The 27471-nt window shown below is 39.1% G+C and overlaps 1 protein-coding gene across 2 annotated transcripts in view; it reads right to left on the bottom strand.

The window, feature by feature from the left end:
* MAPK8 (mitogen-activated protein kinase 8) overlaps positions 1-27471 on the bottom strand; it is a 119875-nt gene that overhangs the window by 36524 nt on the left and 55880 nt on the right. For both annotated transcript variants that reach the window (XM_032607465.1, XM_032607466.1), the window contains exon 2: positions 2168-2338. In XM_032607465.1, coding sequence (XP_032463356.1) covers positions 2168-2289 — 122 coding nt within the window. In that variant the 5' untranslated portion in view covers positions 2290-2338. The remainder of the gene's footprint in view (positions 1-2167; positions 2339-27471) is intronic.

Here is a 27471-nt window from a genome sequence, read left to right as displayed (position 1 = left end):
TTAATTTTTGGCTGCATGGCATGTTCATTCATTGTGATGCGCGGGCTTCTCACTGCGGTGGCTTCTCTTGCTGCGGAGCACAGGCTCTAGGCGCACGGGCTTCAGTAGCTGTGGCTCAAAGGCTCTAGAGCGCAGGCTCAGTAGTTGTGGCTCACGGACTTAGTTGCTCCGTGGCATGTGGGATCTTCCCAGACCAGGGCTTGAACCCATGTCTCCTGCATTGGCAGGCAGATTCTTAACCACTGTGCCACCAGGGAAGCCCATAATTATTGATTCTTAAATGTGCACAAATTAGAAACACCTGGGGACTCAGAGGCCCCAATCCAGACCCAATGAATCTTACCATCTATAACTGGGGCCCAAAATAATGCCTTTAAAAAAAAAAAATTAAGTTCTTCAGTTGATTCTGACAGTAGTACAACAGTGAGTTTAAAAAAATTTTTTTGTCTATTTCATAGTAATGTTTTGTGAAGCAAAAATTTGAACGCATTTATTCCTTAGGACAGGGGCTGATTACCTTCCAAAGCAATTAAAAAAGAAAATTCTGGTACACAAATTTCAAAAAGCACTTGTCTGAGGATAAGTGAAGATACAGGAACATAATATATTTTTTAAATACGATTAAGTATTTTATAAATAATATATTCCTCACAACAACCCTGTATACTAGGTGGGAAAACAGGCTTTAGAAGAGTTAATTTGCCATGTGAGTCACAAAGTTAATAAATCAGAGAGTTAGAATCTTGAACCAAGAGTTCACTTTCAGAATTCTTAGCATATTGATATTACCACATCGTTTTCTTTAAATTTAATTTGTGGGTGGTTAAATGTCATCAGTTAAAATGACAACCAATCAGCCAATAATGCTTTATAAAGTGACCCAGCTTCTGTAGTTTGTGATAGTATAAATTACCTTAAGAATACAGAAAAGAGAATAAATGCTACAGTCCCCATTACACAAATTTGTTTGATTCTAATATTTTACCATTATTCCTCTGAACTTTTTTAAAAGAAATATATTATTATAGGTAAAGCCCCCTTCCTTCTCTCTATCCTCAGAGGTTAAGTACTATCCTGAGTTTGGTATTTATGAATGTTTTTATACTTCTGCATACATAAATATATGGTACTGTTTTGCATACTTTAAAGTACATATATATACACAGTATAATAATGTATGTATATTCTACATCTTGCTTTTAAACTCAGCGTTACATTTCTGATTATCCTTGTTGACACATATAAGCTCCAGTTCATTTTACATGTTGTAGAGTATTTCACTGTGTGATTATTTTTTATTCTCCTACTGATAGATTTGATGCTATTACCAATTTTTGCTATTTTAAATGGTACTGCAAAGAACAGCCCTACATATGTCTCTTTCTGTACATATGCAAGAGCTGTATGCAAAAGTTTTTCTAGAACCTGGGAGAACTGCAGGGTTGTAAACACTTAGGATTTTTTAATAGATTCCAAAACAAATCTGGTTCAAGAAGGGGTAATAAAGATATAATTATGCTTGAGTGAGACTTAGAATTCCCTACAACACTAGCTTATTATGCTAACTTAGTAACCTAAAATTATTAACAGAACTATCCCAAAGAGTGTTTTGATTTTCAGTTTATAAGGAATTATGCTGATCTATAGAGCCTAGGCCTTTTGTAAAAATTAGCCTGTAGATCAATTTTAAAGATATATAGGAGTTTTGAAACACATACAGTGACATATTAGCTGACTTTATTCCCCAGTGTAAAACAAGATTTATGATATTCGAGAATTTCATTACAGTGTAAAAGTGATGATTAAGTGAAACTTCTTATTAAACAGTTAGCTATGGGAATAAATGTATACATGGAATTACCAAGCATGCCACTTATTCTTTCCTGATACACATATCTGTCTTTACATGGCTTATGACCAAGTATTTAATCATAATTTACCCTTAAAGATGACAGAGCTGATTTATAAAATTATGATTTATGAATAATAAAAAAGCCATTAATCTCAGAACAAAACAATCGTGTTATAGCTTTAATTTAAATTTTATAGTTTTAATTTTTTGAGGCAAGCTAAATATTTACCAAGGAATATTTACCAAAGAATTTATGAGAGAAGAAAACAGAGCAGTTAATGATTCTTTGCCTAATTTTTGTAAGTAAAAACTTACCATACTATTCCTTGGGCTCCTGAACCTATAGGTTTTAAATTCTGATACCGTTTCAGGACTGTGAATGTAGAATCTCCAATCTCTACACTATAAAAATTGCTGTCACGCTTGCTTCTGCTCATGGTGGCAAGCAATTAATTTAATGGCTTCATCCAAAAATTCACCAAGAAGCTGCAAAATGGAACAAAATGTGATGTTAACAAAATGAATTTGCTTAATCTTAAAATTCAAGTCATCACTCTATTCACAGATTGCTAGATCATGTTAAAAGAGCTGCTTCATTAAAAAACACAGTTAGAAAGAAAAAATTACCCCAGAGCCTGGTTAGCATCTGTTATACTTAAGAAACAACCAATAGTTTAAAAAAGAAAAACAAAAAGCAAATAATTATAACTGTTTTTAAGGTCACTTCCAGTTTAAAAGTTTAAACTAGTCCTTTTTATGTGTTTATTATAGTGTTGAAACCTTAATTTTTGTAACTGATTAACTTTCATTCAAAAATAATTCACAATCTCAGTGAGTGTTCGTGGAAGGAACAACAAATTGACAGGTTAGTAAGCTGGTTATCACATATCACTCCTACAGAAAAAACTAACGAACACAGAGCAGCACCTTGCTGTCATTAAAACAGAGCCCCTGATCCCCAATAGCAACATCCGGGTGTAATGCATAAGCTGAGGTTGTAATGGTTGAAAGAAAAGAATCACAGTAGAAAATATAAGATTAAAAATATATATATACGGTAAAGTTATTTTAAAAATAAGAAACTATAAGAGAAGCATTTAGTATATTGGGATATGAAACAAAACAATGCTGTTCTGAACTGTTTGGGTCATCTAAAGCATAACCTAAGTTCTGACCACAGATTTTTACAATTTGTCTGATTTAAAGCCAAAGCAGTCTTTTCCTCCCCGTTTGAGTATTACTTACTGACAAATCTTATTAACCATCCTTACTAGACAAAACTGGCCTATTCTAAAATGCATGCAAGGGACTTCCCTGGCGGTCCAATAGTTGAGACTCGGTGCTTCCAATGCAGGGGGCAGAGGTTCAATCCCTGGTCGGGGAACTAGGATCCCACATGCCGCACAACATGGCCGAAAAGTAAAATAAAATCAAATAAAATAAAGTGAGGCTTAAAATGCATGCAAGACAGCTCCAACCTACTCTCCATATCCCGTAATAAACTGAGAAACCAGTTAGGTCTAAAGAATTACTATTTTTGTGTGTGTGGCTGTAAGACAATGCTAACAACAACAACAAAAACAAACACAAAAAAAATTCTGGTAAGACTTAGAATGCAAAGATTTAATTCAACATATATTAAATGCATACCATGTGCCAGGCACTGTGCTGTGTCCTGGGGCCAGATCATGTAGAGGCTCATGAACTGGATTCTAATAGCTGAATTCTTTTTTTTTTTTTTTCTTTTTTTAAAGCAGGTGGATGAGTTTATTCTGTGCACACACACGCAGACCTAAGTTATCATATCCACATAATAGCTCAATTCTTAGAGTAGGATAGAAGCCACTGGAAAGTGCAGAGTAAGAGAGTGCCTTGACTATATCCCTAGCTGCTACTTGGAGATTATACTGCAAGAGAGGGAGCAAGAGCTGGAAGAGGAAAACCAGTGAGCTACTGAACTAAGCCAAATGAAAGAAATAAAATTAAAATTAAAAAGAAGTTTTAGGTAGGTGGAGTTAAAAATAAACAAAAAGTTTAAACAGTGTAGGCTTTAGAAGAAATAAACTGGAAGCAATTGTGAAGGTAGAGACATGATTTAGATAAAGAAAGGCCCAGAGAAACATTTCCAAAATCAATAACAAAACTAGTCATGTAATATTCCAGAGAAGACTGTCTGAAACCACAAGTCTCATTAACTCTGCCTAAGTTAACAGACCATAGGCTTGTCAATTTCTACAAAAAAGCCTGTGGAGATAGTGACTGGAACTGTACTGAGTAATAAACATCAATTTGGGGAGAAATGACATTATAACAATTTTGAGTTTTCTGATCCATGAACATGATATTCATTTCCATTTACTTGGTTCTCCTTTAAGTTCCCTCAGCAATGTTTTATCGTTTCCAATACACAGGTCTTGCAAAATTCTGTTCAACTTCTCCACAGTATTATTGACATTTAGATGCTACTGTGAATGTTTTTACGTTAATTTATTTTTATTTAAATTTCAGTTGTTCATTGCTAGTACAAAGAAATACAATTAATTCTTTTGCATAATAACTTTGTACTAAGCTCACTTATTAGTCTTAGTAGCCTTTTTTGTGGATTCTTTGAGATTTTCTACACACACAAGCAGTTTCATTTCTTCATTTCCAATTTGGATGGCTTTGAATTCCTTTTCTTGCCTCACTGCACTGACTGTAATTCCCATACAATCCTGAATAGAAGTGGTAAGAGCATCATCATTCCCTCATTCCCGACCTTAGGGGAAAAGCATTCAGTCTTTCACCACTAAGTGTGATGTAAATTACAGGATTTTACTAGACACCCTTTAACAGGCAGAAAAAGTTCCCTTCAAGTCCTAGTTTACTGAGAGTTTTTTTTATCACTAAAGAGCATTAAATCTTGTCAAATGATTTTTCTGAATCTATTCAGATAATCATATGGTTTTTCTTTCTTAGTAGGTTCATATGGTGAATTACACTGATTGATTTTCAAACATTAAACCAAACTTGTATTCCTGTAATGACTCTTACTTGGTAAAAAGTATTACCCTTTTTTTTTTTTTTTTTAAATACTATTGATTCAGTTGGCTAAAATTTCATTAAAGGTTTTTCCATCTATTTTTGTGGGGGCTATTGGTCTGTAGTTTTCTTTCATGCTAAGGGTAAATGCTGACCTCATGAAATGAGCTGGGAAGTATTCCCTCCTTTTTATTTTCTGAGAGACTTTGTGTAGAACTGATATTATTTCATCTTGAATGTTTGATAGAATGCCTCAGTGAACATTCTAGGACAAGAGATTTTTTGAAGGAAGATTTTAACTGCAAATTTATTTTTTTTTAAATATATAGGGCTGCTCAGGTTATCTATTTCTTCTTAAATGAGCTTTTGGTAGTTTGTGTTTTTAAAGGCATTTGCTCATTTCATCTAAATTGTTGAATTTAATGTCTATAGGATCTGTAGACATGTGTCCTCTTTCATTCCTGCTATTGTAATCTGCATCCTCTCTCTTTTTTTCCTGATTAGTCTGGCTAGAATTTTATCACTATTATTGATCTTTTCAAAAAGCCAAATTTTAGTTTCTGTTTTTCTTTATTGTTTTGTACTTTTCTATTTCTTTGGTTTCTGCTCTTGTCTTTATTCCCTTTTTTGTTTTAGGATTACTCTTATCCTTTAGTTTCTTAAAATGGAAGCTTAAGAGTACTGATTTGAGGATTGCTTTTTATAATATAAACAATTAATACCATAATTTACCCTTAAAGCAGCACTTCAGAGCTTCATCCCACTATTTTTTTTTTACCATCAAATCTATATTTAATAATAATAAAAGCAAAATTTTACATAGAGCTTACTTTATGCTGGGGTCCTGTTTCAAGTGCTTATAAATACTCTTTTAATCCTCACAACAGTCCTATGAAGGTTTTCTAATTGTTTATGGATAGAGAGTAAATTCAGTCCCTGTTACTACATCTTGGCTGGAAGTATAAGTCCCATTTACTCATTTTGTCTGATGCTGCATTATGTTAAGAAAGGACCTATTGTTTTTCCATTTTACAGATGACAGAATTGAGTCTTTAAAGGTTACCTATGGTTGCAAAGTTAGTAAAGAGTAAAGTGAGGTTTGTTTGTTTGTTTTTAGAGTGAGGATTTGAGTCCTTCATCCATACACTATATTGAGTCCAAAATAAAACAAGTCTTGGTGCTGAAGAAGACATGAAGGAAGAGGTGAAGTTACAAACATGTTGTGTCTTAAGCATGTTGAGTCTGAGATACCTCACCGAGACATCCAAATGGAAATATCAATTTGGTAGCTAGATACAGAATTGGACCTCAGATGAGAAGTCTATGTGAAAGATATAAATTTAAAAGTTGGCATTGTTATTGAAGCAATGAGAAAGAATAATATTACTCAAGAGGATATAGTAGTAAGAAAAGAAAGGCCTAAGAGTCAGCTCTGTGGATACCCACATTTAATGAGCAATTAGAGAAAGATAAGCCAACAAAGAAGTCAGAGAAGATGTAGCCAGAGACATACACAGAAAATGAGGAGAACACACTGAAGAAGCCAAAGGAAGAGTGTTTTCAAGAACAGAATGGACAATAGTATTGAATGCTACAGAAATATCAAATAAGTAGAGTGATGGGGGTAGAAGGGTATTAGAATAGAATGATGGGGGTAGAAGGTAGATTGGAATGAGCTTAGGTGTGAATAGGATATGATTTTAGAAATAAGTTAAGCGGGTATAACTACTTCTTTAGAGAAGTTGATGGAGAAGACACAAGGAAATTGATGGAGAAAGGTATATGGTCAAGGGAGGATGATTAGATTAGATATTATATATAATATACTACAGCATAGCATGCATAATATATATAACATAAAGACAACCTGATCATATTTATCTGCTAATAGAAAAGACCCAAAAAGATAGGAAGGGTGACACCAGGAGAGTGAAAAAGAAACCTGAGGTTTCAGTTAGCATAACATCTCTGAAAAGGTGGAAAGAAATGGGATCCAAAGCACATGTGTGGCCAAACAGAAAGAGATACTAATGCAGCACTGCCATCAGAAAATACCTTCAGAAGACTGAGACAGAAGGAACAATTTCTAAGATAAGGGCATTAAGGATAGTGGTGAGATTTACAGAGGATCCATTTGGTGTACTGTTCTCTCCATAAGGAAGCTGGAGCAGGAAGAGTGTGAGGAAGAAATGATATGGAATCTGAAAACTCATTTCCCTACTCAAAAAGGCCTCTTTGTGGATTAAAACCAAAGAAACTATATAGAATTTAGATGTGACTGGTCATGAGTCTCACAGGAATAAAAGAAAAGATAAGGCATTATTATGCCATTTAATAGATGAGTAGCTGAGGCTCAAAGTGGTTAACATGCAACAGAATGTTGTGGACATACTGAGTTTCAGCTTTAGCTTTCAAAATATTCCTCTGCAAGAACACTACACTCATGTCAACGTGGTTAAATTATCATCCCCAAACTCTTTCACCTGATTTACTCATTTCCCTTTCTTTTTTGGGAAATACTTTGACCTCTTTTTTGTAGCTATCCAAATTCTATCTACCAAAGACTAGCTTAAATATAATCTTCATGAAGCCTTTTCCAGCTTGAACCTAATTTCTCATCAAAACTACCTTGCTGTATATTTAGATATGCAGATTTTACTGTCAGACTGTGGTCCTTCTGAGGGCAAGGACTGTGTCTCCTACACTCTCAGATTTCCAAAACATGTCAGCTCTTTAAAAGAGGTATAATTTAATAAGTAACTGCTAAAAATGTTAACCAAGAATGTGAACCTTTATAAAAGTAACAAATCATTTTTAAAAGTTCTGTTTATCTTTACCATTGTTTTCCTTCATAAGAAAAAAAAAGGCTGAATTAGGCTTTTATAACTCAAGGTTTATTTCTGTAATGTCTATACAAGAAACAAGACTCATCTGCTATCAGGCTGGCCCATCCATAAAATGGTTGGTCTGGTGAGCCTGAATGTAGAGACAAACGAGTTAAACTAAGTAGTTATATAAAGAGTACTCAGGGAAAAAAGAGTGAGTTCAACAGAGCCATAAAGCCAGGCCTCACAGACAACGGAAAATAATTCAGGCAGTGCAACAAAGTTCAGAATTCAAGATAGCTCTAATTGTCAGATTATCTTGACAATAAGTCACTGGGGTGAATTGGAGCCTATCTATCTTTAATCATCTTGCTTTTATGGCTACCAGCAGACCCCCTCTGTGATGGTTAATTTTGCGTGTCAAACTGACTAGGCCACAGGGTACACAGATATTTGGTCAAACATTACTCTAGGTGATTCTGTGAGGGTGTCTGGATGATTTTAACATTTAAAATTTAAGTCAATAGACTGAGTAATGCATATTGCTCTCCTCAATGTAGGTGGGCCACATCCAAACATCTAAAGGCCTGAATAAAAACGAAAAGGTGGGCTTCCCTGGTGGCGCAGTGGTTGAGAATCTGCCTGCTAATGCAGGGGACACGGGTTCGAGCCTTGGTCTGGGAGGATCCCACATGCCACGGAGCAACTAGGCCCGTGAGCCACAACTACTGAGTCTGTGCGTCTGGAGCCTGTGCTCCTCAACAAGAGAGGCCGTGATAGGGAGAGGCCCGTGCACCGCGATGAAGAGTGGCCCCCGCTCGCCGCAACTAGAGAAAGCCCTCGCACAGAAACGAAGACCCAACACAGCAAAAATAAATAAATTAATTAATAAACTCCTACGCCCAACATCTTTAAAAAACAAAAAGGTTTATTCTCCTGCAAGTAGAAGGGAACTCCTCCTACCTGACTACCTTCAGGCTAGGATATCATTTTTTTCATGCTTTCAGACTAGAACTGAAATATTGAGTCTTGAGCCTGCTGGCCTTCAGGCTAGAACTTAACATCATCGGCTATTCTGGGTCTCAGGCATTCAGACTTAGACTAGTGTTACATCAGCTTTCTGGGTCTCCAGAGTGCCAACTGTAGATCTTGGAATTTGTCAGCCTCCATTATCTATCTATCTCTCTGTCTTTCTGTCTCTCTGTCTCTCTCTCTCTCTGTCTCTCTGTCTCTCTCTCTCTCTGTCTCTGTCTCTCTCTCTCTCTCTCTCGCCCCTCCCTCCCCCCATCTACCTACCCACCCACCCACCCACCCATCATATTGGTTCGTTTCTCTGGAGAACCTTGACTAATATAAAATTTCACTCTACTCTGAAATTTTCTTCTGTATAACTCTTGGCTTCTACTACCTCATGATGGCTGCATGCTGACTTTTCCCTCATCATCTTCTACTTAGGACTCTGCTCAAACATCAGCTTCTCAGAAATGCCTTACATGATTAGCCTATCTAAAATAGTACCCTCTAATCACACCCTCTTCCTCAGCCTGCTTCATTTTTCTTCAAAGCACTTACACTACTGACATCTATTACATGTTACTTATCTGTCCCCTCAACGTAAGTTGCATGAAAGCATGAAAGTTGGTCTGTTCATGATTATATCACCAGAGCCTAGAATAGTAACTGGCAAATATTAGGCATTCAGATAGGTGTTGAATGAACAACAAATGAACAAACTGTAACTATAAGTTCCCATTACGAACTGCCCATCATTCTCCTCCTCTCAAGGAGTAATTTACAGGAGAAAAAGAGGTATGTGCTTGATTAGTTTAATGCCCGTTACTGCTGTTTGTGCAGTTTTCATACCAGGCCACTTCACAGACTACTACCCTTGGGTCAAAGGCCTGCCCTGGGCTTATCAATTATGGCCAAGGTGGCAGAACCACATTCTACAGTATCCATCTATGCTAAGGAATTGCTTAGGGCTGCTTTCTCAGCAAGTAGGTAATAGCCTTTAAAATGAGGTTAGGTCTAACTAATGAAGTCTGACTACTTGCAGATTATAGTCAGAGATTCCTGGCCTCACACCTAAGTCAATGTTTCAAAATTCCTATTAACATCACTCTTAAAAGCCCTCAAGTGGCCTCTAGGGCAGATCTCAACTGCCACTATGTAAATGCATCTATTTCAGTTCCACATATTTTTCAAAGTTTATTCTTCAATTATATTTGAAGTAATTAATATAGAAATACCATTACATCATACACTAACATGTATGACATAATATATATTCTTTTTCAGATTTTCCATTATAAGTTATTACAAAATATTGAGTATAGTTCCCTGTGCTATAGAATAGGTCCTTGTTAGTTATCTGTTTTATATATAGTAGTGTATATATGTTAATCCCAAATTCCTAATTTATCCCTCCCCCCATTCCTTCCCCTTTGGTAACCACAAATTTGTTTTCTATGTCTGCAGGTCTATTTCTGTTTTGTAAATAAGTTCAATTTGTATCTTTTTTTTTTTTTTTTTTTTTTTTTTAAACATCTTTATTGGGGTATAATTGCTTTACAATGGTGTGTTAGTTTCTGCTTTATAACAAAGTGAATCAGCTATACATACACACATGTTCCCATATGTCTTCCCTCTTGCATCTCCCTCCCTCCCACTCTCCCCATCCCACCCTTCCATGCTGTCACAAAGCACCGAGCTAATATCCCTGTGCCTTGCGGCTGCTTCCCCCCAGCTATCTACCTTACTACGTTTGTTAGTGTGTATATGTCCATGACTCTCTCTCGCCCTGTCAAAACTCACCCCTCCCCCTCCCCATACCCTCAAGTCCGTTCTCCAGTAGGTCTGCGTCTTTATTCCTATCTTACCCCTAGGTTCTTCATGACATTTTTTTCCCTTAAATTCCATATATATGTGTTAGCATACGGTATTTGTCTTTTTCTTTCTGACTTACTTCACTCTGTATGACAGACTCTAGGTCTATCCATCTCATTACAAATAGCTCAATTTCATTTCTTTTTAAGGCTGAGTAATATTCCATTGTGTATATGTGCCACATCTTCTTTATCCATTCATCCGATGATGGGCGCTTAGGTTGTTTCCATGTCCTGGCTATTGTAAATAGAGCTGCAATGAACATTTTGGTACATGACTCTTTTTGAATTTTGGTTTTCTCAGGGTATATGCCAAGTAGTGGGATTGCTGGGTCATATGGTAATTCTATCTGTAGTTTTTTAAGGAACCTCCATACTGTTCTCCACAGTGGCTGAACCAATTCACATTCCCACCAGCAGTGCAAGAGTGTCCCCTTTTCTCCACACCCTCTCCAGCATTTATTGTTTCTAGATTTTTTGATGATGGCCATTCTGACTGGTGTGAGATGATATCTCATTGTAGTTTTGATTTGCATTTCTCTAATGATTAATGATGTTGAGCATTCTTTCATATGTTTGTTGGCATTCTGTATATCTTCTTTGGAGAAATGTCTATTTAGGTCTTCTGCCCATTTTTGGATGGGGTTGTTTGTTTTTTTGTTATTGAGCTGCATGAGCTGCTTGTAAATTTTGGAGATTAATCCTTTGTCAGTTGCTTCATTTGCAAATGTTTTCTCCCATTCTGAGGGTTGTCTTTTGGTCTTGGTTATGGTTTCCTTTGCTGTGCAAAAGCTTTGAAGTTTCATTAGGTCCCATTTGTTTATTTTTGTTTTTATTTCCATTACTCTAGGAGGTGGGTCAGAAAGGATCTTGCTGTGATTTATGTCATAGAGTGTTCTTCCTATGTTTCCTTCTAAGAGTTTGATAGTTTCTGGCCTTACATTTAGGTCTTTAATCCATTTTGAGCTTATTTTTGTGTATGGTGTTAGGGAGTGATCTAATCTCATACTTTTACATGTACCTGTCCAGTTTTCCCAGCACCATTTATTGAAGAGGCTGTCCTTTCTCCACTGTACATTCCTGCCTCCTTTATCAAAGATAAGGTGTCCATATGTGCGTGGGTTTATCTCTGGGCTTTCTATCCTGTTCCACTGATCTATCTTTCTGTTTTTGTGCCAGTACCATACTGTCTTGATTACTGTTGCTTTGTAATATAGTCTGAAGTCAGGGAGCCTTATTCCTCCAGCTCCTTTTTTCGTTCTCAAGATTGCTTTGGCTATTCGGGGTCTTTTGTGTTTCCATACAAATTGCGAAATTTTTTGTTCTAGTTCTGTGAAAAATGCCAGTGGTAGTTTGATAGGGATTGCATTGAATCTGTAGATTGCTTTGGGTAGTAGAGTCATTTTCACAATGTTGATTCTTCCCATCCAAGAACATGGTATATCTCTCCATCTATTTGTATCATCTTTAATTTCTTTCATCAGTGTCTTATAATTTTCTGCATACAGGTCTTTCGTATCCTTAGGTAGGTTTATTCCTAGATATTTTATTCTTTTTGTTGCAATGGTAAATGGGAGTGTTTTCTTGATTTCACTTTCAGATTTTTCATCATTAGTATATAGGAATGCCAGAGATTTCTGTGCATTAATTTTGTATCCTGCTACTTTACCAAATTCATTGATTAGCTCTAGTAGTTTTCTGGTAGCATCTTTAGGATTCTCTATGTATAGTATCATGTCATCTGCAAACAGTGACAGCTTTACTTCTTCTTTTCCGATTTGGATTCCTTTTATTTCCTTTTCTTCTCTGATTGCTGTGGCTAAAACTTCCAAAACTATGTTGAATAAGAGTGGTGAGAGTGGGCAACCTTGTCTTGTTCCTGATCTTAGTGGAAATGCTTTCAGTTTTTCACCATTGAGGATGATGTTTGCTGTGGGCTTGTCATATATGGCTTTTATTATGTTTAGGAAAGTTCCCTCTATGCCTACTTTCTGGAGGGTTTTTATCATAAATGGGTGTTGAATTTTGTCGAAAGCTTTCTCTGCATCTATTGAGATGATCATATGGTTTTTCTCCTTCAATTTGTTAATATGGTTTATCACATTGATAGATTTGCGTATATTGAAGAATCCTTGCATTCCTGGAATAAACCCCACTTGATCATGGTGTATGATCCTTTTAATGTGCTGTTGGATTCTGTTTGCTAGTATTTTGTTGAGGATTTTTGCATCTATGTTCATCAGTGATATTGGCCTGTAGTTTTCTTTCTTTGTGACATCCTTGTCTGGTTTTGGTATCAAGGTGATGGTGGCTTCGTAGAAGGAATTTGGGAGTGTTCCTCCCTCTGCTATATTTTGGAAGAGTTTGAGAAGGATAGGTGTTAGCTCTTCTCTAAACGTTTGATAGAATTCACCTGTGAAGCCATCTGGTCCTGGGCTTTTGTTTGTTGGAAGGTTTTTAATCACAGTTTCAATTTCAGTGCTTGTGATTGGTCTGTTCATATTTTCTATTTCTTCCTGATTCAGTCTTGGCAGGTTGTGCATTTCTAAGAATTTGTCCATTTCTTCCAGATTGTCCATTTTATTGGCATAGAGTTGCTTGTAGTAATCTCTCATGATTTTTTTTATTTCTGCAGTGTCAGTTGTTACTTCTCCTTTTTCATTTCTAATTCTATTGATTTGAGTCTTCTCCCTTTTTTTCTTGATGAGTCTGGCTAGTGGTTTATCTATTTTGTTTATCTTCTCAAAGAACCAGCTTTTAGTTTTATTGATCTTTGCTATTGTTTCCTTCATTTCTTTTTCATTTATTTCTGATCTGATTTTTATGATTTCTTTCCTTCTGCTAGCTTTGGGGTTTTTTTGTTCTTCTTTCTCTAATTGCTTGAGGTGCAAGGTTAGGTTGTTTATTCGAGATGTTTCCTGCTTCTTAAGGTGGGCTTGTATTGCTATAAACTTCCCCCTTAGAACTGCTTTTGCTGCATCCCATAGGTTTTGGGTCGTTGTGTCTCCATTGTCATTTGTTTCTAGGTATTTTTTTATTTCCTCTTTGATTTCTTCAGTGATCACTTCATTATTAAGTAGTGTATTGTTTAGCCTCCATGTGTTTGTATTTTTTAAAGATCTTTTCCTGTAATTGATATCTAGTCTCATGGCGTTGTGGTCGGAAAAGATACTTGATACAATTTCAGTTTTCTTAAATTTACCAAGGCTTGATTTGTGACCCAAGATATGATCTATCCTGGAGAATGTTCCATGAGCACTTGAGAAAAATGTGTATTCTGTTGTTTTTGGATGGAGTGTCCTATAAATATCAATTAAGTCCATCTTGTTTAATGTATCATTTAAAGCTTGTGTTTCCTTATTTATTTTCATTTTGGATGATCTGTCCATGGGTGAAAGTGGGGTGTTAAAGTCCCCTACTATGAATGTGTTACTGTTGATCTCCCCTTTTATGGTTGTTAGTATTTGCCTTATGTATTGAGGTGCTCCTATGTTGGGTGCATAAATATTTACAATTGTTATATCTTCTTCTTGGATCGATCCCTTGATCATTATGTAGTGTCCTTCTTTGTCCCTTTTAATAGTCCTTATTTTAAAGTCTATTTTGTCTGATATGAGAATTGCTACTCCAGCTTTCTTTTGGTTTCCATTTGCATGGAATATCTTTTTCCATCCCCTTACTTTCAGTCTCTATGTGTCTCTAGTTCTGAAGTGGGTCTCTTGTAGACAGCATATATAAGGGTCTTGTTTTTGTATCCATTCAGCCAATCTGTGTCTTTTGGTGGGAGCATTTAGTCCATTTACATTTAAGGTAATTATCGATATGTATGTTCCTATTTCCATTTTACATATTGTTTTGGGTTCGCTACTATAGGTCATTTCCTTCTCTTGTGTTTCGTGTCTAGAGAAGTTCCTTTAGCATTTGTTGTAAAGCTGGTTTGGTGGTGCTGAACTCTCTCAGCTTTTGCTTGTCTGTAAAGGTTTTAATTTCTCCATCAAATGTGAATGAGATCCTTGCTGGGTAGAGTAGTCTTGGTTGCAGGCTATTCTCCTTCATCACTTTCAGTATGTCCTGCCACTCCCTTCTGGCTTGTAGGGTTTCTGCTGAGAGATCAGCTGTTAACCTTATGGGGATTCCCTTGTGTGTTATTTGTTGTTTTTCCCTTGCTGCTTTTAATATGCTTTCTTTGTATTTAATTTTTGACAGTTTGATTAATATGTGTCTTGGCGTGTTTCTCCTTGTATTTATCCTGTATGGGACCCTCTGTGCTTCCTGGACTTGATTAACTATTTCCTTTCCCATATTAGGGAAGTTTTCAACTATAATCTCTTCAAATATTTTCTCAGTCCCTTTCTTTCTTTCTTCTTCTTCTGGAACCCCTATAATTCGAATGTTGGTGCGTTTCATGTTGTCCCAGAGGTCTCTGAGACTGTCCTCAGTTCTTTTCATTCTTTTTTCTTTATTCTGCTCTGCAGTAGTTATTTCCACTACTTTATCTTCCAGGTCACTTATCCGTTCTTCTGCCTCAGTTATTCTGCTATTGATCCTATCTAGAGTGATTTTAATTTCATTTATTGCATTGTTCATCATTGCTTGTTTCATCTTTAGTTCTTGTAGGTCCTTGTTAACTGTTTCTTGCATTTTGTCCATTCTACTTCCAAGATTTCGGATCATCCTTACTATCATTATTCTGAATTCTTTTTCAGGTAGATTGCCTATTTCCTCTTCATTTGTTAGGTCTGGTGGGTTTTTATCTTGCTCCTTCATCTGCTGTGTGTTTTTCTGTCTTCTCATTTTGCTTATCTTACTGTGTTTGGGGTCTCCTTTTTGCAGGCTGCACTTTCGTAGTTCCCGTTGTTTTTGATGTCTGTCTCCAGTGGCTAAGGTTGTTTCAGTGGGTTGTGTAGGCTTCCTGGTGGAGGGGACTAGTGCCTGTGTTGTGCTGGATGAGGCTGGATCTTGTCTCTCTAGTGGGCAGGTTCACGTCTGGTGGTGTGTTTTGGGGTGTCTGTGGCCTTATTATGATTTTAGGCAGCCTCTCTGCTAATGGGTGGGGTTGTGTTCCTGTTTTGCTAGTTGTTTGGCATAGGTTGTCCAGCACTGTGGCTTGCTGGTCGTTGAGTGAAGCTGGGTGCTGGTGTTAAGATGGAGGTCTCTGGGATATTTCCACCGTTTAATATTATGTGGAGCTGGGAGGTCTCTTGTTGACCAGTGTCCTGAAGTTGGCTCTCCTACCTCAGAGGCAGAGCCCTGACTCCTGGCTGGAGCACCAAGAGCCTTTCATCCACACAGCTCAGAATAAAAGGGAGAAAAAGTAGGGAGAATTAGTAGAAGTATGAGTAAAGAAAGAAGAAAAGGAGGAAAGGAAGGAAGGAAGAAAGAAGCAAAGAAGGAAAGAAAGGAGGGAGGGAGGGAGGGAGGGAGGAAGGAAGGAAGGAGGGAAAGAAGGAAAAAAGACAGAAAGAAAGATGATACAGTAAAAATAAAATAAAGTATAATATAGTTATTGAATTAAAAAATATTTAGAAAAAAAAAAAAAAAAAAAAGGGACGGATAGAACCTTAGGACAAATGTTGGAAGCAAAGCTATACAGAAAAAATCTTACACAGAAGCATACACATACACCTTCACAAAAAGAGGTAAAGGGGGAAAAATCATAAATCCTGCTCCCTGAGACCACCTCCTCAATTTGGGGTGATTCGTTGTCTAAAGGAGGGAAGGAAGGAAGGAAAGAAAGAACGAAGGTAAAGTATAATAAAGTTATTACAATTAAACTTAATTATTAAGAAAAAGAATTTTTAAAAAAAAGTCATGGACGGATAGAGCCCTAGGACAAATGGTGGAAGCAAGAGTATACAGACAGGATCTCACACAGAAGCATACACGTACACATTCACAAAAAGAGGAAAAGGGAAAAAAATCATAGATCTCGCTCCTAAATTCCACCTCTTCAATTTGGGATCATTCCTTGTCTATTCAGGTATTCCACAGATGCAGGGTATATCAAGTTGATTGTGGAGCTTTAATCCGCTGCTTCTGTGGCTGCTGGGAGAGATTTCCCTTTCTCTTCTTTGTTCTCACAGCTCACAGGAGCTCAGCTTTGGATTTGGCCCTGTCTCTGCGTGTAGGTCGCTGGAGGGCGTCTGTTTTTTCGCTCAGACAGGACGGGGTTAAAGGAGCCGCTGATTCGGGGCCTCCGGCTCACTCAGGCCGGGGGTTGGGGGATGGGGGTAGGAGGGGCACTACGTGCGGGGCGGGCCTGCGGCTGCAGAGGCAGCGTGACGTTGCGGCAGAGGCCGGCGTGATGTTGCACCAGCCTGAGACCCGCCGTGCGTACTCCCGGGGAAGTTGTCCCTGGATCCCGGGAACCTGGCAGTGGCGGGCTGCACAGGCTCCGCGGAAGAGGGGTGTGGAGAGTGACCTGTGCTCGCACACAGGCCCCTTGGTGGCGGCAGCAGCAGCCTTAGCGTCTCCCGCCCGTCTCTGGGGTCCGCGGTTTTAGCCGCGGCTCGCGCCCGTCTCTGGGGTTCGCGCTTTTAGCCGCGGCTCGCGCCCGTCTCTGGAGTTCCTTTAAGCAGCGCTCTTAAACCCCTCTCCTCGCGCACCAGGAAACACAGAGGGAAGAAAAAGTCTCTTGCCTCTTCGGCCGGTGCAGGCTTTTCCCCGAACTCCCTCCCGGCCAGTCGTGGCGCACCAACCCCTTCAGGCTATGTTCAAGCCGCCAACCCCAGTCTTCTCCCTGAGCTCCGTCCAAAACCAAAACCCGAGCCTCAGCTCGCAGCCCCGCCCGCCCCGGCGGGTGAGCAGACAAGCCACTCGGGCTGGTGAGTGCCGGTCAGCACCGATCGTCTGTGCAGGAATCTCCCCGCTTTGCCCTCCGCACCCGTCGCTGTGCACCACTCCGCGGTCCCGAAACTCCCCCCTCCGCCTCCCGCAGTCTCCGCCCGCGGAGGGGCTTCCTAGTGTGTGGAAACTTTTCCTCCTTCACAGCTCCCTCCCACTGGTGCAGGTGCCGTCCTTATTCTTTTGTCTCTGTTTTTTCTTTTGCCCTACCCAGTTACGTGGGGAGTTTCTTGCCTTTTGGGAGGTCTGAGGTCTTCTGCCAGCCTTCAGTAGGAGTTCTGTAGGAGTTGTTCCACGTGTGGATGTATTTCTGGTGTATCCGTGGGGAGGAAGGCGATCTCCGCGTCTTACTCTTCCGCCATCTTCAAGGTCCCCTGTATCTTTTTTTTTTTTTTTTAGATTGCACATATAAGCAGTATCATGTAATATTTGTCTTTCTCTATCTGGTTTACTTCACTCACTATGATAATCTCTAGGTCCATCCACGTTGCTGCAAATGGCATTATTTCATTCTTTTCTATGGCTGAGTAATATTCCATTGCATATCCATACCTTAATTGAGGTTACTTGAGTAGGTGTTTTACATTCCAACCACAAAATAATGCTTAGACAGGTATCCCTTCACAATTTCTGTATTTTGAGGATGACTTTAGCTACATGAAAACCTCAGAACTAGTTTCTAAGATTTATATATTCAAATTATTTATTAAAGATCTCAAGACTTTATAGCAGTGTCCTTAGCCACAAAGTAACAGGCTGCTGGCTACTTTTTAAACAAATGATGATAATATACTTTATGTAATGGAACCCAATATGGTTATGAAATTATCATCAACATTTCAGTTAGATGGTATCCAAAATTTTTAAATTACTTTGTTCTCAAAATAGCAAAAATCTCAAAATATTAGGAAACTGGCTCTGGGCTGCTCAACTGTATTTAGATTATCGTTAGTGGCTAAAATGCAATGCCAATATTCTCAGTGACATTCAATTCAATAAAAACAGGTAACCTAATTTGTAAGAATATACTATTTCCCAAGATACTCAAAAGATATTTCCATTTTAAAGTTAAAAAAATTCATACTTGTAAATTCCTATAAAATTTTTATGAATTCTTATACAAGAAAGAATACATAGTTTTAAGGGTACCTTTGTACAATGCAGTACCTGGGTAAATTCTTCCACTATCCAAAAAATTGATCATGCAAAATAACTTATTCCTTGAGAAAAATTCAAATGCCTGCCATTTTCTAATAACTTTTGCCAAGTCTTTTAGTAATAAGATTCTAGGCTCACAAGAGAAGAAAATGTTGATCGCATTCAACCACCACCAGAGACACCTTCTAAACCACAAATTGGGAATAGCAAATAAAAGTGTCCCAGATGCATCTTACAGGGAATTTTATTAATGTTAGTTAATTCCACATATAATTACCACTAGTTTATCTTGCCAGCAATGGAATTATGATCAGAATTTTTAAAAAGTGCTAGGTAGGTGTTAGAAGAAAATGATTCCATGACAAACAGCTTTCTGTAATTAAATGTGCCTGTTCCCAGCAGGAGAAAACAAAACAAAACAAAACACTGAATTTCAGAGTAAATTACACCATTTTTCAGAATCTGTAAGCTCAGCAAGACGGGGAGAAAAAAAGCATTTCCATTTGATTGTATTAACCAGGTATGACAAATCTAAGTTGAAGATTTGCAAGAATAGTAAAAAGGTTTAATTGTCCAGCTTCAAAACTATAATCAATCACTCAGAAACAGCTTTAATTTTAAGCTCTATCTCATCTTCAAGTTGCCCTTCACTGGCTAAGACCTACAGCTTGGGTCATAAAAATCTCTTTTTTCACTACTAACACAGTAACAGCAACAAAAGCCAGAGACTAAAAACAGATTTTTTTCCTGCATAAATCTACAGCAGATATTAAGTGTTTTCTCCTCTAATCTTCTCCCCCCCTCAGACCCTCTAAAGAGATATATGACTTTCTGGAGTAGTTCAATAACCTACATATGGAAAAACCTCATGAAGTCACTTAGAAGACAATTTAAACATAACATGGGTGTCCAACATGCCAACTGGCAGAAGTGATAAAATGACTAGCTTTTTTTTGGTCTGGATCTTTTGATTCACAAATGTTAACAGTGCTAACTACTCTAAGTATATTTATTTGTTCCTAAAGAGCTCTCTAATTCTCTAACAATTTTCAGCTATAACACAGTGAAGTACTTTGAAGGAAAAAGATTCTAGAATAATAACGTCAACTGACTTAGAGGAAGAAGCCGTCAAAAAACAAGGCACACTCAGTATAAGAACAAGTCCTAACAGTGCTCAGAAGGTCCTAGCAGTATTACAGTGCTGAGTAATAATCACTAATTATGATACTCCTGAGGCTTTAAGAAATTAAATGACCAGTGTACTCCATTTCAGAAAGCCAGAAACTGGCTAATAAAATATTTTAAAGCAAAGTTATGATTTTTAAATGTCCGTATACTGGGGAGATTTTAAAATCACTTATAATACGCATCATTCATTGGCAATAAACATGTTGCCAAAAAGTCACAGCTAATCCTCACATCTTTACAATCTCCTTTCATGCTCCACTATTTCTTGACCCCTCTGGAGAGCCACTCAAGAATTCCCAGAGAGGTCGGCGGGAAGATGGCGGAAGAGTAAGACGTGGAGATCGCCTTCCTCCTCACGGATACACCAGAAATACATCTACACGTGGAACAACTCCTACAGAACACCTACTGAAGGCTGGCAGAAGACCTCAGAGCTCCCAAAAGGCAAGAAACTCCCCACGTACCTGGGTAGGGCAAAAGAAAAAAGAAAAAACAGAGACAAAAGAATAAGGACGGCACCTGCACCAGTGGGAGGGAGCTGTGAAGGAGGAAAAGTTTCCACACACTAGGAAGCCCCTCCGCGGGCGGAGACTGCGGGAGGCGGAGGAGGGAGCTTCGGCACCGCGGAGTGGTGCACAGCGACGGGTGTGGAGGGCAAAGCGGGGAGATTCCTGCACAGACGATCGGTGCCGACCGGCACTCACCAACCCGAGAGGCTTGTCTGCTCACCCGCCGGGGCGGGCGGGGCTGCGAGCTGAGGCTCGGGTTTCGGTTTTGGACGGAGCGCAGGGAGAGGACTGGGGTTGGCGGCTTGAGCATAGCCTGAAGGGGTTGGTGCGCCACGACTAGCCGGGAGGGAGTTCGGGGAAAAGCCTGCACCGGCCGCAGAGGCAAGAGACTTTTTCTTCCCTCTTTGTTTCCTGGTGCGCGAGGAGAGGGGCTTAAGAGCACTGCTTAAAGGAACTCCAGAGACGGGCGCGAGCCGCGGCTAAAAGCGCGAACCCCAGAGACGGGCGCGAGCCGCGGCTGAGGGCGCGAGCCCCCGAGACGGGCGCGAGCCGCGGCGGGAAGCGCGAGCCCCAGAGACGGGCGCGAGCCGCGGCTGAAACCGCGGACCCCAGAGACGGGCGGGAGACACTGGGGCTGCTGCTGCCGCCACCAGGGGGGCTGTGTGCGAGCACAGGTCACTCTCCGCGCCCCTCTTCCGCGGAGGCTGCGCAGGCCGCCACTGCCAGGTTCCCGGGATCCAGGGACAACTTCCCCGGGAGTACGCACGGCGGGTCTCAGGCTGGTGCAGCGTCACGCCGGCCTCTGCTGCAGCGTCACGCCGCCTCTGCCGCCGCAGGCCCGCCCCGCACGCAGTGCCCCTCCTTCCCCCATCCCCCAACCCCCGGCCTGAGTGAGCCGGAGCTCCCGAATCAGCGCCTCCTTTAACCCCGTCCTGTCTGAGCAAAAAAACAGACGCCCTCCAGCGATCTGCGCGCAGGGGCAGGGCCGGGTACAAAGCTGAGCTCCTGTGAGCTGTGAGAGCAGGGAGGAGAGGGGGAGGTCTCTCCCGGCAGCCGCGGAGGCGGCGGATTGAAGCTCCACAATCAACTTGATGTGCCCTGCATTGTGGAATACCTGAATAGACAGGGAGTGATCCCAAATTGAAGAGGGGGAATTTAGGAGCGAGATCTGTGATTTTTTTCCCTTTTCCTCTTTTTGTGAATGTGTACGTGTATGCTTCTGTGTGAGATCTTGTCTGTATACTCTTGCTTCCACCATTTGTCCTAGGGCTCTATCCGTCCATGGTTTTTTTTTTTTAAAAAAAAAAAATTTTTTTTTAATAATTAATTTTAATTGTAATAACTTTATTGAACTTTACCTTCGTTCTTTCTTTCTTTCTTTCCTTCCCTCCTTCCCTCCTTTAGACAGTGAATCACCCCAGGTTGAGGGGGTGGTCTCTGGGAGCAGGATTTATGATTTTTCCCCCTTTGCCTCTCTTTGTGAACGTGTATGTGTATGCTTCTGTGTAAGATTTTCTCTGTATAGCTTTGCTCCCAACAGTTGTCCTAGGGCTCTATCCGTCCATGGTTTTTTTTAAAAAAAAATTTTTTTTTCTTAATAATTAATTTTAATTGTAATAACTTTATTGTACTTTACCTTCGTTCTTTCTTTCTTTCTTTCCTTCCTTCCTTCCCTCCTTTAGACAACAAATCACCCCAAATTGAGGAGGTGGTCTCTGGGAGCAGGATTTATGATTTTTCCCCCTTTGCCTCTCTTTGTGAACGTGTATGTGTATGCTTCTGTGTAAGATTTTCTCTGTATAGCTTTGCTTCCAACATTTGTCCTAGGGCTCTATCCGTCCATGGTTTCTTTTAAAAAAAAATTTTTTTTTCTTAATAATTAATTTTAATTGTAATAACTTTATTGTACTTTACCTTCGTTCTTTCTTTCTTTCCTTCCTTCCTTCCCTCCTTTAGACAGCGAATCACCCCAGGTTGAGGAGGTGGTCTCTGGGAGCAGGATTTATGATTTTTCCCCCTTTGCCTCTCTTTGTGAACACGTATGTGTATGCTTCTGTGTAAGATTTTCTCTGTATAGCTTTGTTTCCAACATTTGTCCTAGGGTTCTATCTGTTCTTTTTTTTTTTTTCTTTCTTTCTAAATATTTTTTAGTACAGTAACTATATTATACTTTATTTTATTTTTACTGTATCTTCTTTCTGTCTTTTTTCCTTCTTTCCCTCCTTCCTTCCTCCCTTCCTCCCTCCCTCCCTCCCTCCTTTCTTTCCTTCTTTGCTTCTTTCTTCCTTCCTTCCTTTCCTCCTTTCCTTCTTTCTTTCCTCAAACTTCTACTAATTCTCTCTACATTTTCTCCTTCTTTCCCTCCTACCTTCCTTCCTTCCTCCCTCCCTCCCTTTCTTTCCTTCTTTCTTCCTTCCTTCCTTTCCTCCTTTCCTTCTCCTCTTTCCTCAAACTTCTACTAATTCTCTCTACATTTTCTCCTTCTTTCCCTCCTTCTTTCCTTCCTTCCTCCCTCCCTCCCTCCTTTCTTTCCTTCTTTGCTTCTTTCTTCCTTCCTTCCTTTCCTCCTTTCCCTCTTTCTTTCCTCATACTTCTACTAATTCTCTCTACATTTTCTCCTTCTTTCCCTCCTTCCTTCCTTCCTTCCTCCCTCCCTCCCTCCTTTCTTTCGTTCTTTGCTTCTTTCTTCCTTCCTTCCTTTCCTCCTTTCCTTCTTTCTTTCCTCATACTTCTAATAATTCTCTCTACTTTTCCTCCCTTTTATTCTGAGCCGTGTGGATGAAAGGCTCTTGGTGCTCCAGCCCAGGAGGCAGGGCTCTGCCTCTGAGGTAGGAGAGCCAACTTCAGGACACTGGTCAACAAGAGACCTCCCAGCTCCACATAATATTAAACGGTGGAAATCTCCCAGAGACCTCCATCTTAACACCAGCACCCAGCTTCACTCAACGACCAGCAAGCCACAGTGCTGGACAACCTATGCCAAACAACTAGCAAAACAGGAACACAACCCCACCCATTAGCAGAGAGGCTGCCTAAAATCATAACAAGGCCACAGACACCCCAAAACACACCACCAGACGTGAACCTGCCCACTAGAGAGACAAGATCCAGCCTCATCCAGCACAACACAGGCACTAGTCCCCTCCACCAGGAAGCCTACACAACCCGCTGAAACAACCTTAGCCACTGGAGACAGACATCAAAAACAACGGGAACTACGAACGTGCAGCCTGCAAAAAGGAGACCCCAAACACAGTAAGATAAGCAAAATGAGAAGACAGAAAAACACACAGCAGATGAAGGAGCAAGATAAAAACCCACCAGACCTAACAAATGAAGAGGAAATAGGCAATCTACCTGAAAAAGAATTCAGAATAATGATAGTAAGGATAATCTTGGAAGTAGAATGGACAAAATGCAAGAAACAGTTAACAAGGACCTACAAGAACTAAAGATGAAACAAGCAACGATGAACAACGCAATAAATGAAATTAAAAGTACTCTAGATAGGATCAATAGCAGAATAACTGAGGCAGAAGAACGGATAAGTGACCTGGAAGATAAAGTAGTGGAAATAACTACTACAGAGCAGAATAAAGAAAAAAGAATGAAAAGAACTGAGGACAGTCTCAGAGAGCTCTGGGACAACATTAAACGCACCAACATTCGAATTATAGGGGTTCCAGAAGAAGAAGAAAAAAAGAAAGGGACTGAGAAAATATTTGAAGAGATTATAGTTGAAAACTTCCCTAATATGGGAAAGGAAATAGTTAATCAAGTCCAGGAAGCACAGAGAGTCCCATACAGGATAAATACAAGGAGAAATACGCCAAGACACATATTAATCAAACTATCAAAAATTAAATACAAAGAAAGCATATTAAAAGCAGCAAGGGAAAAACAACAAATAACACACAAGGGAATCCCCATAAGGTTAACAGCTGATCTCTCAGCAGAAACCCTACAAGCCAGAAGGGAGTGGCAGGACATACTGAAAGTGATGAAGGAGAAAACCTGCAACCAAGACTACTCTACCCAGCAAGGATCTCATTCAGATTTGATGGAGAAATTAAAACCTTTACAGACAAGCAAAAGCTGAGAGAGTTCAGCACCACCAAACCAGCTTTACAACAAATGCAAAGGAACTTCTCTAGACAAGAAACACAAGAGAAGGAAATGACCTATAATAACGAACCCAAAACAATATAGAAAATGGGAATAGGAACATACATATCGATAATTACCTTAAATGTAAATGGACTAAATGCTCCCACCAAAAGACACAGATTGGCTGAATGGATACAAAAACAAGACCCATATATATGCTGTCTACAAGAGACCCACTTCAGACCTAGAGACACATACAGACTGAAAGTAAGGGGATGGAAAAAGATATTCCATGCAAATGGAAATCAAAAGAAAGCTGGAGTAGCAATTCTCATATCAGATAAAATAGACTTTAAAATAAAGACTATTAGAAGAGACAAAGAAGAACACTACATAATGATCAAGGGATCGATCCAAGAAGAAGATATAACAATTGTAAATATTTATGCACCCAACATAGGAGCACCTCAATACATAAGGCAAATACTAACAGCCATAAAAGGGGAGATCGACAGTAACACATTCATAGTAGGGGACTTTAACACCCCACTTTCACCAATGGACAGATCATCCAAAATGAAAATAAATAAGGAAAAACAAGCTTTAAATGATACATTAAACAAGATGGACTTAATTGATATTTATAGGACACTCCATCCAAAAACAACAGAATACACATTTTTCTCAAGTGCTCATGGAACATTCTCCAGGAGAGATCATATCTTGGGTCACAAATCAAGCCTTGGTAAATTTAAGAAAACTGAAATTGTATCAAGTATCTTTTCTGACCACAATGCCATGAGACTAGATATCAATTACAGGAAAAGATCTGTAAAATATACAAACACATGGAGGCTAAACAATACACTACTTAATGATAAAGTGATCACTGAAGAAATCAAAGAGGAAATAAAAAAATACCTAGAAACAAATGACAATGGAGACACAACGACCCAAAACCTATGGGATGCAGCAAAAGCAGTTCTAAGGGGGAAGTTTATAGCAATACAAGCCCACCTTAAGAAGCAGGAAACATCTCGAATAAACAACCTAACCTTGCACCTCAAGCAGTTAGAGAAAGAAGAACAAAAAAGCCCCAAAGCTAGCAGAAGGAAAGAAATCATAAAAATCAGATCAGAAATAAATGAAAAAGAAATGAAGGAAACGATAGCAAAGATCAATAAAACTAAAAGCTGGTTCTTTGAGAAGATAAACAACATAGATAAACCACTAGCCAGACTCATCAAGAAAAAAAGGGAGAAGACTCAAATCAATAGAATTAGAAATGAGAAAGGAGAAATAACAACTGACACTGCAGAAATAAAAAAAATCATGAGAGATTACTACAAGCAACTCTATGCCAATAAAATGGACAATCTGGAAGAAATGGACAAATTCTTAGAAATGCACAACCTGCCAAGACTGAATCAGGAAGAAATAGAAAATATGAACAGACCAATCACAAGCACTGAAATTGAAACTGTGATTAAAAATCTTCCAACAAACAAAAGCCCAGGACCAGATGGCTTCACAGGTGAATTCTATCAAACGTTTAGAGAAGAGCTAACACCTATCCTTCTCGAACTCTTCCAAAATATAGCAGAGGGAGGAACACTCCCAAATTCCTTCTACGAGGCCACCATCACCTTGATACCAAAACCAGACAAGGATGTCACAAAGAAAGAAAACTACAGGCCAATATCACTGATGAACATAGATGCAAAAATCCTCAACAAAATACTAGCAAACAGAATCCAACAGCACATTAAAAGGATCATACACCATGATCAAGTGGGGTTTATTCCAGGAATGCAAGGATTCTTCAATATACGCAAATCTATCAATGTGATAAACCATATTAACAAATTGAAGGAGAAAAACCATATGATCATCTCAATAGATGCAGAGAAAGCTTCTGACAAAATTCAACACCCATTTATGATAAAAACCCTCCAGAAAGTAGGCATAGAGGGAACTTTCCTCAACATAATAAAGGCCATATATGACAAGCCCACAGCAAACATCATCCTCAATGGTGAAAAACTGAAAGCATTTCCACTAAGATCAGGAACAAGACAAGGTTGCCCACTCTCACCACTCTTATTCAACATAGTTTTGGAAGTTTTAGCCACAGCAATCAGAGAAGAAAAGGAAATAAAAGGAATCCACATCAGAAAAGAAGAAGTAAAGCTGTCACTGTTTGCAGATGACATGATACTATACATAGAGAATCCTAAAGATGCTACCAGAAAACTTATAGAGCTAATCAATGAATTTGGTAAAGTAGCAGGATACAAAATTAATGCACAGAAATCTCTGGCATTCCTATATACTAATGATGAAAAATCTGCAAGTGAAATCAAGAAAACACTCCCATTTACCATTGCAACAAAAAGAATAAAATATCTAGGAATAAACCTACCTAAGGAGACGAAAGACCTGCATGCAGAAAATTATAAGACACTGATGAAAGAAATTAAAGATGATACAAATAGATGGAGAGATATACCATGTTCTTGGATGGGAAGAATCAACATTGTGAAAATGACTCTACTACCCAAAGCAATCTATAGATTCAATGCAATCCCTATCAAACTACCACTGGCATTTTTCACAGAACTAGAACAAAAAATTTCTCAATTTGTATGGAAACACAAAAGACCCCGAATAGCCAAAGCAATCTTGAGAACGAAAAAAGGAGCTGGAGGAATCAGGCTCCCTGACTTCAGACTATACTACAAAGCAACAGTAATCAAGACAGTATGGTACTGGCACAAAAACAGAAAGATAGATCAGTGGAACAGGATAGAAAGCCCAGAGATAAACCCACGCACATATGGACACCTTATCTTTGATAAAGGAGGCAGGAATGTACAGTGGAGAAAGGACAGCCTCTTCAATAAATGGTGCTGGGAAAACTGGACAGGTACATGTAAAAGTATGAGATTAGATCACTCCCTAACACCATACACAAAAATAAGCTCAAAATGGATTAAAGACCTAAATGTAAGGCCAGAAACTATCAAACTCTTAGAGGAAAACATAGGAAGAACACTCTATGACATAAATCACAGCAAGATCCT

This window comes from Phocoena sinus, chromosome 16, assembly GCF_008692025.1.
Source record: "Phocoena sinus isolate mPhoSin1 chromosome 16, mPhoSin1.pri, whole genome shotgun sequence".
Lineage (NCBI taxonomy): Eukaryota > Metazoa > Chordata > Mammalia > Artiodactyla > Phocoenidae > Phocoena > Phocoena sinus.
The sequence above is the reverse complement of the archived record's forward strand: the minus strand, read 5'-3'. Positions and strand labels throughout refer to the sequence as shown.